The sequence below is a fragment of the Girardinichthys multiradiatus genome, chromosome 9 (genome assembly GCF_021462225.1).
Source record: "Girardinichthys multiradiatus isolate DD_20200921_A chromosome 9, DD_fGirMul_XY1, whole genome shotgun sequence".
Taxonomy (NCBI): domain Eukaryota; kingdom Metazoa; phylum Chordata; class Actinopteri; order Cyprinodontiformes; family Goodeidae; genus Girardinichthys; species Girardinichthys multiradiatus.
In genome coordinates this window covers 20,035,085-20,052,171 of record NC_061802.1, presented here as the reverse complement: position 1 = coordinate 20,052,171, position 17,087 = coordinate 20,035,085, and the positions used below count along the sequence as shown (strand labels likewise).

General features: G+C 39.1%; 1 protein-coding gene across 1 annotated transcript; it reads right to left on the bottom strand.

The window, feature by feature from the left end:
• Positions 1-6,935: 6,935 nt before the first annotated feature.
• Positions 6,936-10,157, bottom strand: nppc (natriuretic peptide C). The gene is made up of 3 exons (XM_047375507.1): positions 9,976-10,157; positions 8,822-9,116; positions 6,936-7,466 (listed from the first exon to the last, which is right to left on the bottom strand). The coding sequence occupies exons 1-2, from the start codon at positions 10,066-10,068 to the stop codon at positions 8,844-8,846; spliced, it is 366 nt and encodes a 121-aa protein (XP_047231463.1). The 5' UTR covers positions 10,069-10,157; the 3' UTR covers positions 6,936-7,466; positions 8,822-8,843.
• Positions 10,158-17,087: the final 6,930 nt, after the last annotated feature.

Below are 17,087 nucleotides of genomic sequence, written 5' to 3'. Positions count from 1 at the left end.
CATATTCATTAATTAAATGAGCCAGTTAAGGTCCAGTCCTAAAACACACTGAGAGTCTGTGGTAAGTAGTGATGCAACGTTTACGAACTGAACAATCTGATTCTTTTGAACTGCTCTTTACCTTGAACAATAGAACTAAAGTCTCACTCCGAGCTGTTCTTTGTGTTCTACTACTTTGCTTGTTTTATAATGCTCTGCATGAACTCCACTCGCTACTTTCAAAAATGTAATTTAATTTTAAATTATCTATTTATTACTCAGGCAAATAAATACAGAGGCACAAAGGGGGGTGGGGGAAGAGGGTTTTGAGCATACACAGCGTATGCTCATTAATTACTGCTCACTGTTTGTTTTCGTCACGTGTCATGGCGGCAGACACGTGTGGCACAGTGTGCTGCAACAGTGTGCTCCATGCAGAGGAAGAGAGGAGAAAGAAACTCGCCTTTCTCAATGCAAATTTGCATTGAGAACTGTAACATTTAGTTAATGTTTTCAGTTAAGTGTTGTTTACCATTAGTGCATGCCTTAATTGTTATATTTAATGGTGCAGTCGGTGATTTTTGTTTCTGCCAAAACAATTCAAGTGGTCTTTTGTCATTTCTATTTTGTTACATTTTGCTTTCTTTATTTTGTTTCTATATTACATACAGCGCTAAAATGCTATTTATGCAGTAAAGAACTACACTGGTATTTGATATTTGTATTTTGATATGAAAATACATACATCAAGAATTTTTTTTATTTTGCATGAACATATCTTGGTTTTATTTTGAACCTTTAAAAATATGTTAATCTTATTTAAAACAGATGGTTCAGCTTTTTTGTGAATTTCATCCACACATGCAAGGTTTCCTAAAATTAATATATTTAACACCATATTAGGGATAAAACGGCTTATTTTTCGAAATACATACATTTTCAGAAATGGAAAATTTCAACTGATCTTTTTATCTGCTCTTTGAAGTAAACAGATCCTGAAGATTTGGTTCCCTTCAAAGATCCAAAAGTCCCATCAGTAGTGGCAAGATGTCAATCTAATATGACTGAGCACTCACTAGATGTACCGTACAAAGCTTTTATGATTGCAGCAAGCTGAACACAAATGCACATCCCACTTTTCAGATTTGTATTGGTTAGATTTTTTTGAAAACCACACATTCATTTCCCATCTGTTAGTTTTCATAAAATAAAACACACTCAAGATTGTGGACGTAAAATGAATAAATGTGAAGTGTGTTTAGGCTACTTTTGTCAGGTATAGGTGTGCTATTCCTAGTATTTCATCTTTTGAAGCATGGACAATTTTTAATAATTTTTAATTATATAGCCGATCCTGCTTTAAAATGTCCTGGCTGCTTAGCACTCCAACATAATTACAGCATCATTATCTAGATTAGCCCCTTGTATTTTTGTCCTTCTGGTGGTGGGAATAATTATCTATGTGACGCGCTTATTTGTTTGATGTGTTAACAATCAATTAAATGGGTGTACGTATAATTTCATATATTTCATATTTATATTTCATTATAATAAGTATAATGAAAATGATTATCTTCAGAAAAAAAAGAAAGCTTAACACCAAATACATTAACAATGCATTCTAAAATGTTTAATCAGGATTTCATTGTTATTCAGTCAGTCAGTCATTTTCTATACTGCTTATTCCATAGTGGGTCGCGGGGAAGCTGGTGCCTATCTCCAGCAGTCTATGGGTGAGAGGCGGGGTTCACCCTGGACAGAGCGCCAGTCCATCGCAGGGCAACACACAAACAACCATGCACACACTCATTCATACACCTAAGGTCAATTTAGAGTGATCAATTAACCTAACAGGCATGTCTTTGGACTGTGGGAGGAAGCCGGAGGTACCCGGAGGTTCACGGGGAGAACATGCAAATTCCATGCAGAAAGACTCGAATCCAGGACCTTCTTGCTGCAAGGCAACCATGCTACCAACTGGGCCACCTTGCAGCCCATTGTGTGAATTAAATTAGGTTAATTCTATCTATCTATCTATCTATCTATCTATCTATCTATCTATCTATCTATCTATCTATCTATCTATCTATCTATCTATCTATCTATCTATCTATCTATCTATCTATCTATCTATCTATCTATCTATCTATCTATCTATCTATCTATCTATCTATCTATCTATCTATCTATCTATCTATCTATCTATCTATCTATCTATCTATCTATCTATCTATCTATCTATCTATCTATCTATCTATCTATCTATCTATCTATCTATCTATCTATCTATCTATCTATCTATCTATCTATCTATCTATCTATCTATCTATCTATCTATCTATCTAAATGAGTTTTACAATAGATAATATATGATATTTCTGTGGTTTGATTTCCAGTTTGATTTCAATATTTCATTCGTCTACATGTTTAAAAATCAGGTCAACTGTACTATGGTATTATCACTATAACAAGTAACTTTTTTGTTGAGTCCCAGGAGATGTGAAGAGCACGTCTGAGTAGTTAGCACTGGACACCACACAGAGGCAGCATTGCCTTTTACTTCCTCCACTCAGAAATAAACCTCAGAGGTCCAGCTTAGTGTGATTAATGACTTTCTTTTCATTTACTTTTAGTATTTGTTTATCAAAAACATACTAATATGTAAGCATTCATTTTCCCTTTTCTATTTTAGCAAATTTTTGAGCATTTAAATAAGTTGATCAAAACTCATTAATACTGTTTTATTCATGCTGTTAGGAATAACCTTTATTAATATGCTCATAGCTGTTTTTCCCTTTTATACAATAGTGAAGTAAAGTATAAGTTCTAATGTTTCCCTTTTGTTAGAATAGGATAAGAATGCTCATAAACATACAGCCCAAGGTTTGTCATAAATGACCTGAAGCTGGGGCACTGGGTTTGATAGTGGAGCAGCTGGTATAACTGGTTTGATTAGAAACCTACAGCACACTTAGATTAAGTATGGACACCTGCTACTACACAACCTAACAGATAGACACCACAATGGTGACACATAGTCTACTGATAATCACTGAGGGAGAGCACATCCATTGCATTGGAGTGCCAGATATAAAAACTACATGTGACCTTCTATCGAGGCTCTTCGTCATCCTCTAACAGATGCTACGGTCCGAGACCGGAGCCTCAGCACTGATCTCTGTAATCATTCCTCTGCCTTAATTTAGATTAAAGGAGCTAAAAGTTAGAAACTGTTTGAGAGTCGTTCATTTAAGAGTCTTTAGATAGAAGTGGTGACTGTTTCCAGGGTCCAAGGACCGGTGGAGCTCCGAGGCGTCAGGGTGCGGTAACTCGGCAATGCTAATTATGTATCTAAATTATTTTTTCATTTGTGCTCAATAAACCCCATGCAGGCAGTTTTCTGACATCAGAATAATTGAAAAACCATCTCTAATCAGAAAGACTTTATTGTAAAGCTACAAAAACACATTAACAGAATCAAACCTCACTAGAACTCCTACAATAAATCTGCAGGGCTTGCAAAACAGTTCCACCTTTTCAAAGCACGTCCCCCCACACTTGTGTTGCTTTGGTGGATTAAATCAAGCGCACCTAACAAATGAAGGCATTAGTGAGAGAAACAGATGCACCTCGTAGGGGTCTATGCATCTCCCTTCTTTATTGCAGGGAGATATTTCTGGGCAGCCACCCAAATCACTCATAGAGAGGTTTAAACTCAGAAAATCATTTTAATGTTCCTCAATATCTCAATAATGTTTTCCACTGACAGCACCATTGCTAATAGAGCTAAGTACTAAGATACTTGACTGTCTGATTCTAGCAACAGCATCTAATTTGTTGTAGAGGTTGACATTTATGTAGCACGCAAGTACAATTAATATTTATTGTGTCTGCAAACACAGAAGAAGAGTTGTACCAAGAGACAATAAATTCCATGCTGGAGTTTAATTTAGCTTGTTCTAATTTTGAATAATAAATATTTATTTGTGTGAAAAATGTATGGTCTCACACTATATCCAAACTACACATTCCTTACAATCGTTATCATTTTGAAATATTTTAATGTAGTAATTTAAAAAAAAAGAGAGAAAAAAATCACTTCACAAGTTCCATTAAATGTAAATGGTGTTTGCTCTTTATATTTATAGAAATGTTGAGCATGATATAACTGTATAATGTAGTTCTTAAAATTAATCATTCCTGACAGAAGCTGACATATTTGAAGACGGGGTTTCACTTTATTTTGGTTCTCTCCTGCTCCCTCTAGTGGGGGAGTATGTTTTTGCAAGAAGTGAATATAACACTGGAGCACAATACTGACTAACCACCATCTTTATTGGGTACACATTACAAGTATATGACAGAACCCTCTTTTGCCTTAAGAGCTGTCGTGAGTCTTTCTGATATAAAAATTTTAACAAGGTGCCAGAACCATTCTTCAGAGTTTTCTTTATCCATATGATAGCATCACGGAGTTACTGCAGATCTGCCGGCTGCACATCCATGTGAATATCCTGTTCCACCACATCCCAAAAGCGTTGCATTGAGATCTGGTGACTGCGGAGGTCATTAGAGTACAGAGCGATCATCTTGTTCATGTTATTTGAGCTTTGTAACATGGTGCATTATTCTACTGGAAGTAGCCATCAGAAGATGGTTAATGGACTAAATTTATACTGCTCTTTGTAGTCATACTGACCACTGAAAGCAGTTTTTGCTAGAGAAATTTCAAGATGGCTACCTTTCCCATTGAGCCACCGTCAAAGGCTACATGTGTCCATAAAAGGGACAGATGCGGTCAGCAACAACCCTACACCATTATACCTCCACAACAAGCCTGAACCACCGATACAACATAGAAGGGATCCATGTTTCATGTTTGCACCAAATTCTGACTACCATTTGAATGTAGCAGCAGAAATCAAAACTCATCAGACCCAGCAATGTTTTTCATGAGTTGTTATCTGGGCTAATGTTGCCTTTCTATCATCTCAAACTGGTCTGCTCATTCTCCTCTGACCTCTGATATCAACAAGGGATTTTAATGCACACAACTGCTGCTCAACATTCGCTATAAGTATGAGATGTGCTTCTGTTTGAAAATCCCAGTAGATGACCAGTTTCTCAAATATTCAGACCAACCATGTCTGGCTCAAACAATCACGGCACGTTCAAAGACACTTTAATTACCTTTTTTCCCCATCCTGACTTGGTCTGAACTTTAACAAGTCATCTTCATCATCTTCTAGTTGCCTAAAGACATTGAGTTGCTGCCATGTGATTGGCTTATTTGCTTGATGTGTTAACAAACAATTGAACATGTGTATGTAAGAAAGTGGCTGGTGAGTGCAAATATAGTGTTTAAGTAAAATGAAAATGATTGCCTTAAAAAAAAGAAAAATTAACACCAAGTAAATTTACAATGCATTCTAAAATGTTTAATCATGATTTCATTGTAATTATTTTGTGAATTAAAATTTACCTGGTTGTTATGAATTTTGGTCTTCGATATTGTGCCCAGGTCAGACCCATTTGGAAAGACTTTATACAATTTCTAAAAAATATTGCCTTCAATGACCTCTCAGTTTGATTATCCTACAAGGCTGGAACAACCCTTTCTCAAAAACGTATACTGGAGCTAATTCATTATCATATTTTCCTCATAAACACACTTTATAGACTTAATTTTATATGTTTCCATCTTTTTTCTTGCCTGATTGTTTGCTTCTCTGAACATTGCCCATATTTAGTATGTTTTGGATACTTTATGGATAAGTTTTACACACCCCTTGACTTGGAAAACTCTGCTTTGGGATAAGTGCCACATAGATAGACACATTAATTTTAATACCACCATCATATAACATGAAGTTGCAGCAGTAAAACTTTGGTTTGGATTCAAGTACAAAACATTGCAGCAATAAAATCTTGAAACTTAGTGCTTCAGCTTTTCTACCCAATAAATCTACAGACCCCATATTTATTCCTCTAAATGTCCCTGAATGTTAATAATCAGAAGAGTTAAAATACAGGGTGGAGCATTCTTTAATAAGAAAAAAGTATTTAGGATCTCACTGGTTGGCTTTTTATTGGTGTGTTCCTACACAGCATTGTTAATGTTTTCTCTGAGGTTACAGTCTGTTTTACAATAAGCTTCTAATTATAACAGTCAGCATGAATGGTTAAGTTTTTCCCCCTCAGGTACTTGTGATGGCAAAATCTGCAAAAGGGATGATAAAGGTGCTCTTTTGAGGGTTCTGGTGAATTCGATTTTTACAAAGCGTTTGACAAAGTCAAAGGGACATGCAAAGTTAAGTCCTGTTGATCCAGGTCACAATTCAGAAGTCTTCTTGGAGATTTTTGCAGCTCAAAGTTAATAGTTTCGATGTGCAATGTTGATTAAAGACTCTGATGACATCATTTGTCTTGGATTTACTACGTCACATCTGAACCTTTAGTCTGACTTGTGGATTGTTTTAACATTTGAGAGGGAGAACCTGGAGTGAATGCAGACTTCTTCAAAAATCAAAACAGGATTTTTCCTAAGAACCTCTTAGATCAGGGTTTTAATCTTGACTATAAACTGACAAGTGTAAGTATTATAACATGTTAGGTATAGAGTTAAATTAGGTAGCAAAAAATGAGTGAAACAGTCCTTTAAATCAATGCCAAATCAAAATCGGACTTCAGAATTGTCTTGTTTCATGATTACTTAAATAAAGATAACAAAATCAAACTAGTGAAATGTTTTCTTCCTAAAGTCAATAGTATTAAAAAAGCTCTAAAATATAGACATTTTGAGTATAAAATTGATTTTTTTTAAAATGAAAGACTTGAAGGAACCCTGTGTTACATGCTTGCTTGCATGCAACTGGTTTTATGTTAAATAATGTTCTTTACTCTAAATTCTGTTCTTTCACTACAGCAGTGAAACACAAAAAAGCCCAGAAAAGATGGCATGTGCACATGGAAGTTCATTTTTATATTGTTTTTCCTTAAAACACTCACAACTATATAAAACAAAAGTAAAAGGAAACAAAACAAAATCGACCTGCAGATTGCATCCATTTTCAAAATGTTACATAAATAACACTCAGATTTATAAATATCTCTTTTATAAACATATAAATATTTTAAACATAAATACATTTACGCAGGAGAGGATGAAGTACTTGAATGTACAGCAGCAGCAACAATATACAGCTTTTGCAGTTTGTAGTTTTTACACCATTGTCCACAACGTCATAGTACACATCTCTATTTGTTTCTGTAGACCATTTGGTATGGCATACATGAATATATACCTGCATATTTACTATTTATATATTCATATTTATATATATAAAGTGGTGATGCTTCTGCAGCATTGTCTTCTTAGTCTTTGCCCACCAGTGGCTGTGAACACCTTCGTACTGAAAATCTTATCAGTTGATAATTATTTCCTCAGGTGGCAACACACTGTTGTCCAAAACCCATCGTCCAAAGACCTAGAAAAAGAAGAGAAACAGGAGTGAAAATCTCAGAAGGGCTGTCAGAGACTGGTTCTTAAACACATTATCAATCATTCTGTAATTTCAAGTGGCTATTCATCAGCTGCTCATCATCTTGGGGATTTCCAAACATGTGTGTTGGTTTTAATACATGACAAACTTTCACATTTCTGGGTGTTAACCATTGAGCAACACTTCCATGTTACTTACAAACTCTCACGTCCCTATGCTGGATCTCACTGTTTCACCACAACCACAAAAAGGCCTCAGCCCTCAGGACTAATTGTGTGTCACCTTAGCTTCCACATTACTTCATTCACAAACACAGCCCCTTTTGTTTTCTGGTCAAAACACTTGGGTTTGGAGAAAATGGCTTTCCCAGAAAGATCCTGACCACTGCAGGGTGCTTTGTTTTCAAGACGGCGCATAAATGTGTGTGAGCTCGTCCACATCACCACTTCCTTCTTTCATCCCTCCTTGTCGTCTCCGCTTCCTAAACATGATGTATCCCACTGTTTTTCTCAATGAAGCAGATTGGATCATTCATGGTTATGAGCAGAAACATGAGAGTGGACTTCCTATACACCCACAGTATTGCTCCCCATACGTCACTCCACTTTAGTTTAAGTTGGCTTTCCTACAAGCAATCTGCTTCCTCGCATTATTATGTCATCAGTTGAGATTTTATGATTTTATTAATTTCTACATCTTTTTATATCCTGTAGCTTAACATTATTGTATATATCTCGTTGTTTGATAACAAGGAATCATGCAGACAGCTATGACACAATGACACTTGAGTGTGACTCCAGACAAGTAATTAACCACTGAATTAGACAATAATGTTTTGCACAGTGTGACTATGCAAGCACAGTCATGCTTATTTCTTCTTCAGAAGTCTGCACTCTTTATTATTGCCCCATATCTGCAAATTCTGTTTTACTCTGACCTAACTTTGAATGCAAAACACATATATTCCTGTTAAAAGATGGAACATTTTGTTTAAATTGTTTTTTTCTTGCAGCCATCCTTCTTTCTCACCCTGTAGACCAACCTAACTTTTTCTTTCTTGCATAAATGAAGAAGAGATATAAATCTCTAATGAAACAGTCTATAGCTTTACATATTCTTATTTTCTCTAAATGTTCTTTCTCAGTTCTCTGGAAGTGTCGTAAAACACTAAGTTAAACTCAACAGCTAAAAAAGTTATTTTTGTCATATTCTTTACAGATTCATTTTAAATGATTCCTTTCTTCTTATTTTTGACAGCTCGGATTTTTCCTCATTGCACCTCGGGAGGTTACTCTGGCTCCATCTAGGTGTAAAAGCAGAATGACCTTTGATGAACTTACCGGCTCCGCGCAGCTCCAAGCCCTAGCAGCCCATCCCGCTGATGGTCCCTATCCTGTCCATCTTGTGCCCGAAGCAACCACTCCGCGACGTGGAGCCTGCCTTCTTGCTTCCCGACTTATGCCTCCTCGTTGCAGGCTGGTCGTTGAGAAGACGGGCCCACATCCCTCTGGCCCGGGTGTCCATGCGTAAATCTCGCAGTAATCTCATCCGAGAGCGCACGGCGTCTATCCGCCTCTCCCTCTCATCCGACTCCAGTATTTCCGCCAGCTCCTCACCCAGTAAACTTCGGAAGGACTGTGAGATGAACAAAATAGATAAACAATACATCCCCCCGGCATCTAGGGTTTTGTAAAGTTTTGATGTCTCAAACAACAAGACGACATATGTACTGCTTGTTCGGGCAGGGGGGCTACACGTTTTTATAGTATTTGAGGTAAGCCTCAACTTACAGTATATTCAAATAAGCGGCGAGTATTAGAGGAAATAGTTTAACATTTAATACTCTTGAGGGTTAAACAGCTTTAAACAAAAACTGCATCCCAAAGGATTACTAAAATATTGCAGTTACTGGATTAGACGTTAATTGAAATCACTGATGTAGACTATAGATCTCCCCTGTTGCCTCTAAGTGCTACTTTAATTTTTATTAAGTAATACTGCGCTCTGAGATTGTCAGACTGGGAAACAGGTGCATGTGCAAGGTATTTACTGCGGATTTTGGCATCAACTTCAGCTTGCTCTTTTTTCAGATCTGTAACTGCATAACTTATTTCAAATATTCAGGGCAATTCTAATTAGATTTAACTTACAAACAGGATCATTTTGGATGCACTTTCAAGTCGGGAATACATCTAAACTGAACCTAAGCTGAATTCAACACCTCTTAAGTGACGCTCTTAAAAATTCAATGGTAACAAATAATTTATGAGATTAAAGTGAGATTTTAGAAGTTAGAGAACAAAACAAAACAGCTTAATACGGGCAAAATGGCTTGGGGAAGTTTTCACTTCTTAACACGGAGAAAAATGGTATTCCAGAGTGGCAAACAGGAACTAAAATGAGGACATTTGATGCGTCTTTTGCGCACTAATCAAAAAACAGCTGTTCGTGCGTGAAGCAGCACTCCGCATCATTTGTGATACAAGCGGCTTACCTTCTGTTGCGCTTGAGTTAAAGGTTTTGCTCCCATCTTTTCTGAAAGCAGGCTGACCAAAAGTCCACACGCAAGCCAGTATGACAAGTTCATTTTGTCAAGTCTTTTAGCGAGTCCTCTTCTATTCTTCTTCGATTCAGTCAGTCAGTTAGCCACTGAACAGGTTTAAGCGCGTCCTTTACTCCTGAACTGCTGTTCTAACTCTGAGCATCAGTCCTCAGCTCTTTATAGCCAGCCCTCGATGATGTCACGACAACCTGCGTAATGGTCCTCCTTCTAGCCAATTCTTTGTTTTCGCTACCTGCCTCCGAACACGTCATGTCAGGGCTTAATTAAATGATACAATGCTCCGGGCAGGGTTTTGCGGGAAATTATATGTCGTCTAACCCTTATCAAAAATACCGTCCTTCTAACTTTTGAACCTCTGGTCGAATTGAAACCAAAGACGATTACAAAGACTGTGCGTAAAGACCGACTGCGGCGTGCTCGTAAAGGACTCAGAAGAATGTGATGATGATAAACTTCTTAGAAAAAGCAAAAATGATTTAACGCTCACACATAACGAATAAAACGCCACATCTGCCACTGGAATTTAACAGTCAAGTTTTTTTTTTTTAAAGACGATTTCAGTTAATACATATATAGAACTATTTGTTTTCTACAGGCAAGCAAATGTCAAAGTCTTGGATTAAAAAAAGCGAATTTGTATAAAATCCATAAAGGAATGAAGAGCAAAATTCAAACAAATGAAAAAAAAAATGAATAGAAGAACAAATACACATTAAGGGTCCCTGTGTAAAGAACAGTAGGCTAATGGCATCACCAGTTACTACATAGAGGATATCTGTTTTAATAGCCTTGAGGGAGTGTTACAAAACAAGAAGATTTTGAATAAACAACAGATAATCAGCCCAGATGTGATTTGTTTCTTTTTTTGCTTTGCAGGTCTCAGAAATAAATTTTCGTGATCTGCACCAGGGCTCATCAGAGAGTAAGCTGATTACATTAAAAATAAACTTGTTTGAGAGTAATTTAGTTTATAGCCTTACTGCATTAGCTTACAGTGTGGCAATATTGAAGCATTCATAAAACTCTACTTATTAATGTTGTGATCGTATAGATAGTGATACCATTTTGTTATCATATTCTGTACCTTACAGACCCAGAGATGAAAGGTTTTGTCATAGTTTTGTCATAAAACCATGTAATATGTAGCTATTAAGAAATTCCCAGGAGCGTATTTCTAATGGCAAAATGATAAAGACCACCATTACTTCTGCCCACCCTTTGCTTTAACAGATCTTAATCACATTTTAATGGCAGCAGGAAGGGCATATCCATATCATGGTAAAGCAGAGACATTGAAGTTAAATTGGTTTATAGTGGTAACACAGGAATGCATCTTTTAAAAGCTAATACTAGATGTTAGGCTTGAAAGTTTAGTTTGCTGATAAAACAGTAAATTCAAAATATGTTATAGCAGTGTTTGATTTGAGGGGCAAGGATATGGATTTAAAGCTAAGAGATGAAATAAATCACCTTGTTGTAATTTAAAATTCTTTTGGTGCATATTTATTCAGGGGTTGTGCAAGTACCCAATGACAAGAGGAGCTGAAGTGCCCAGCAGCAACCTGTTTGAAACACACAGTGGCAGCATTTGCTGTGCTGACAGAGACAATTTGTAGTCAAATTTTAGGTGGATCAGTATCACTGATCTAAAACTTGTTATAATACCAAGCAGATCAAACAGAAATCCAAGTATTGTAGATCAAGTGCAGATTAGATACATCTTGCAGTTGAAATGATTCTAAGTCTTGTTAAGTGTGTTTCTCAACTATTGGACCTAAATACAAAGGTCTAATTAACTGGGGTACCTTACAGAATACATTGTTCTCTGTTTGGTCTCTTCCAGAGATCTGCATACAGCCTAATAAAGATAGCTATAATTGTTATTTCAAATACCACTAACACCTGAATTACTGTACAGGTCCTTCTCAAAATATTAGCATATTGTGATAAAGTTCATTATTTTCCATAATGTCATGATGAAAATTTAACATTAATATATTTTAGATTCATTGCACACTAACTGAAATATTTCAGGTCTTTTATTGTCTTAATACGGATGATTTTGGCATACAGCTCATGAAAACCCAAAATTCCTATCTCACAAAATTAGCATAACATTAAAAGGGTCTCTAAACGAGCTATGAACCTAATCATCTGAATCAACGAGTTAACTCTAAACACCTGCAAAAGATTCCTGAGACCTTTAAAACTCCCAGCCTGGTTCATCACTCAAAACCCCAATCATGGGTAAGACTGCCGACCTGACTGCTGTCCAGAAGGCCACTATTGACACCATCAAGCAAGAGGGTAAGACACAGAAAGAAATTTCTGACCGAATAGGCTGTTCCCAGAGTGCTGTATCAAGGCACCTCAGTGGGAAGTCTGTGGGAAGGAAAAAGTGTGGCAGAAAACGCTGCACAACGAGAAGAGGTGACCGGACCCTGAGGAAGATTGTGGAGAAGGGCCGATTCCAGACCTTGGGGGACCTGCGGAAGCAGTGGACTGAGTCTGGAGTAGAAACATCCAGAGCCACTGTGCACAGGCGTGTGCAGGAAATGGGCTACAGGTGCCGCATTTCCCAGGTCAAGCCACTTTTGAACCAGAAACAGCGACAGAAGCGCCTGACCTGGGCTACAGAGAAGCAGCACTGGACTGTTGCTCAATGGTCCAAAGTACTTTTTTCGGATGAAAGCAAATTCTGCATGTCATTCGGAAATCAAGGTGCCAGAGTCTGGAGGAAGACTGGGGAGAAGGAAATGCCAAAATGCCAGAAGTCCAGTGTCAAGTACCCACAGTCAGTGATGGTCTGGGGTGCCATGTCAGCTGCTGGTGTTGGTCCACTGTGTTTTATCAAGGGCAGGGTCAACGCAGCTAGCTATCAGGAGATTTTGGAGCACTTCATGCTTCCATCTGCTGAAAAGCTTTATGGAGATGAAGATTTAATTTTTCAGCACGACCTGGCACCTGCTCACAGTGCCAAAACCACTGGTAAATGGTTTACTGACCATGGTATCACTGGGCTCAATTGGCCTGCCAACTCTCCTGACCTGAACCCCATAGAGAATCTGTGGGATATTGTGAAGAGAACGTTGAGAGACTCAAGACCCAACACTCTGGATGAGCTAAAGGCCGCTATCGAAGCATCCTGGGCCTCCATAAGACCTCAGCAGTGCCACAGGCTGATTGCCTCCATGCCACGCCGCATTGAAGCAATCATTTTTGCCAAAGGATTCCCGACCAAGTATTGAGTGCATAACTGTACATGATTATTTGAAGGTTGACGTTTTTTGTATTAAAAACACTTTTCTTTTATTGGTCGGATGAAATATGCTAATTTTGTGAGATAGGAATTTTGGGTTTTCATGAGCTGTATGCCAAAATCATCCGTATTAAGACAATAAAAGACCTGAAATATTTCAGTTAGTGTTCAATGAATCTAAAATATATGAATGTTAAATTTTCATCATGACATTATGGAAAATAATGAACTTTATCACAATATGCTAATATTTTGAGAAGGACCTGTAATTGTATTCATCCAGTGTTAATGATTACTTTATTCTGTTTAGGGTCACGAGTGGCTGGGCACTATCCCCTATTGTACTCTAAAGTAAATAGAGCATATTATACACTTGTCAGTCCATCACTAGTAATAAATACACAGTGACAAACAGCTGTGTTTGCTCACATTTATAAATACTGCCAAAAACATAATAAAATTCTGCATCAAATAGTTCCTGAAAAGATTTGAGTTTGATGCTGTATCTCACAAAAAATAAATACCCAATAAAAACAATAAGGTTTACTGGTGGTTCCTAGAGTCTCTAGAAGTAGAATGGGAGGCATATCTTTTAGCTAACAAGCTCCTCTCTTGTGGAACCAGCTCCCAGTTTTTATCTGTGAATCAGTCACCCTGTCTACTTTTAATATTAGGATAAAAACTTTTCTTTTTGATAAAGCTTATAGTTGGAGTGGCTTAGGTTTTTCTGGTCTATCTCACTACTTATGCTACTATAGGCCTAGGCTGCTGGAAGACATTGTGACCACTTTTTTTACTCAGCTTCTTTCTTTTACTGCTCTTTTTCGTAAGCTGCAATTTTTGCTGCCATTTACTTTATACTGTCCCTGTTTTTTCTCACCCTAGAACCTTTACCTGGCCCACTGTTTCTGTGTTTAGATGTGATATCCTTCCGACAGAAGGCATCAGCTAAACTATAGCCTCCAATATCCTTAAGTTCTCTAGCTATAAATGAAAAACCAGGCCCAGTCTGCCTGTGTTTAGTTTCCTTCTTGGACAAGGCCTCTCACAAAAAGCTACAGCTGCCACTAACTTTAGGTTCTCTCTTTTGCTACCCAGAGATTGTACCACTGGCCCAGAACTAGTGTGTTTAGCTATGGTTCTTTCCCAGATGAAGCCATTTAAAGAACTACTGCTTCCTTTAACTCCGGGAACTTTTTTTTAAACATATAAAGTTCTCCTGGACCCGTGTGTCTGCGTTTTATGTCTGCCTGCTGTATCTTCTCAAAGCAGATGGCTGCTCATCCTGCGCTGGATGATGCTAGTGTCATAATGTAGCGTTTCTTTAAACTCTGAGGAGAACACAACCACAGATTCAGGACAACGTTTTAACAGATTTATTTTGTGAAGAAAAAGGAACAAGGCGAGACAGGGACCCAGGCAATGACAGCAGGAGACTGGTTCTTCTCTGGAAAGGAAGGTGACAAGGTTATGGATATCCCAGGAGAATTTCAAGGTGTTTTCTTTTAGAAGGGTTTGTTCAGGAACTTACGGCCAGAGCGGTTGTGGTTTAGCTGGGGAGGTAAGTCTTTCCTCTGAGATGGAGGTTGGCAGGATGAGTGTGGTAGGCAGCAGTTTCCTTTCTTTCCTTTAGCTCTCAAGTGATGACTCAGTTTAAGCGTTCCCAGGTAGGAGGGTGGACAGGCAGGTGACAACAGAAGTAAGGTTCTCCAAAAAACCTCACCCAAGCCAGGGCCAGAAGCTGAGAAGGCAGGGAGACTCACGGTGGGAGATGAGGAATGAAACCTTGAAGCTCGCTCAGAAAATAGATCACAGGACTAGGAGCCTTAAAAACCCTTCAGGCAAGGTCTGGGGAAAAAGACAAGAGAAAATTTCGATTAGGTTCAGCAAAATGTATGCACAAGCACTGCACATCATGGTCAGTACCGCAAAAATTTAGCAATGGGCTGACGTCTCCCTCCTGGTCTCAGTTCCTTAAGAAGGCCAGTGATTAGGCCCTGATCAGCAGCACCTGCCAGGAAACGCTCTAGAGCAGAGGGTGGAAAGAAACACACACACTGCGCACCAACACAGAGCCCTGACATTACCTCCCCCTCAACGAGCGCCTCCTGGCGGCCTACTGGTGGAAGGAGCAGACAACCTCTCAAAATGATGAGAGAGGGGTCCAAAATGAAACTGCGAGGGACCCAAAGACGAGCTTCAGGACCGTTCCCCTCCCAGTCCACCAAATACTGGACGCCAAGACCCCTGCGCCGGGAGTCAACAATGCGACGGACAGTAAAGGCAGGGTGGCCATCAATGTCCCGGGTGGGTGGAGGGAGTCTGGAAGGAGGGCACAAAGGACTAGACACGACTGGTTTTATCTGGGACACAAGGAATATTGGGTGGACACAATAATGGGATGGTAACCGCAAACGGACGGTGGTGGGACTGATGATGGAGTCAACCTTGAAGGGACCCAAAAATCTGGGAGCCATCTTCTTGGAATAAGCATTCAAGGGAAAATTTTGAGAAGACAACCAGACCTCCTGTCCCGGGAATAAGTGGGGGCAAGTCTTCTCTTCTTATCGGCATACTTCTTGTTTTGAGCAGCAGTGCATTGGAGGCAGGTCTTGGTTTGGTCCCGGATTCTTCTACAGGACAACATGTGACTACGGACAGATGGAAGAATGGGGTCAGGCAAAGAAGCAGTGAGGAGAGAAGGCTGGAAACCAATAGAAGCCTCAAAAGGCGAGAAGCCAGATGCAGCAGATATGTGACTGTTGTGTGCAAATTCAACCCAAGGTAGATGTTAACTCCAAGAGGTGGGACTATTATTACACAAGCAACAAAGGGTGCTCTCAAGCTCTTGGTTGAGCTTCTCGCACTGCCCGTTGGTCTGGGGGTGATAGCAAGAAGAGGTATGGGATCTAGCCCCAAAATATGCACAGAGGTCCCTCCAGACCTGCAAGATAAAATGAGGACCTCGATCAGGGAGAATCTCTGTGGGGAGACCATGTAACCTGAAAACATGGTTTACCAGGAGTCTAGCTGTCTCGGAGGCAGAGGGGAGCTTAGTGAGAGCTACTAAGGGGCAAGCCTTAGAGAACCGGTCAATGATTGACAGAATGACTGTCTTATTTCTGGATGGAGGAAGTCCAGTAACAAAGTCCAAGGCTATGTGTGACCATGGACGATTAGGAACAGCTAAGGGTTGAAGAAGACCTGTCAGGGGTTGGTGAGAAGGTTTGTTTCTTACGCAGATAGCACAGGCAGACACAAACTCAGCTGTGTCTTTATTTAAAGAAGGCCACCAGAAATAACGTTGAAGGAAACCAATAGTGCGGCTAGTTCCTGGGTGACCCGAAAATTTAGAAGAATGGCCCCATTGTAATACTCTGGATCTAACAGTCTCAGGAACGAATAGGCGGCCAGGCGGGGCTCCACCTGGGTCAGGTTCAACCAGTTGTGCTTGGTGGATAAGGTCTTCAAGTTGCCAAGACAACGCTCCCACTACACAGGATGGAGGAATGATGGGCTCAGGTTTGGCCTCTTCCTCAGAGGCAGAGAACTGTCTGGACAAAGCATCAGGTTTTAAATTCTTAGAACCTGGGGGGTAGGTGATAGAAAAGTTGAACCGAGAAAAGAATAGTGACCAACGTGACTGACGGGGGTTAAGGCGTTTGGCTTTCTGGATGTAAGCCAGGTTCTAGTGGTCTGTCCAGATAACAATGGTTTGCAAAGTTCCCTCTAACCAATATCTCCATTCCTTAAGCGACATTTTAATGTTGAGTAGTTCTCTGTC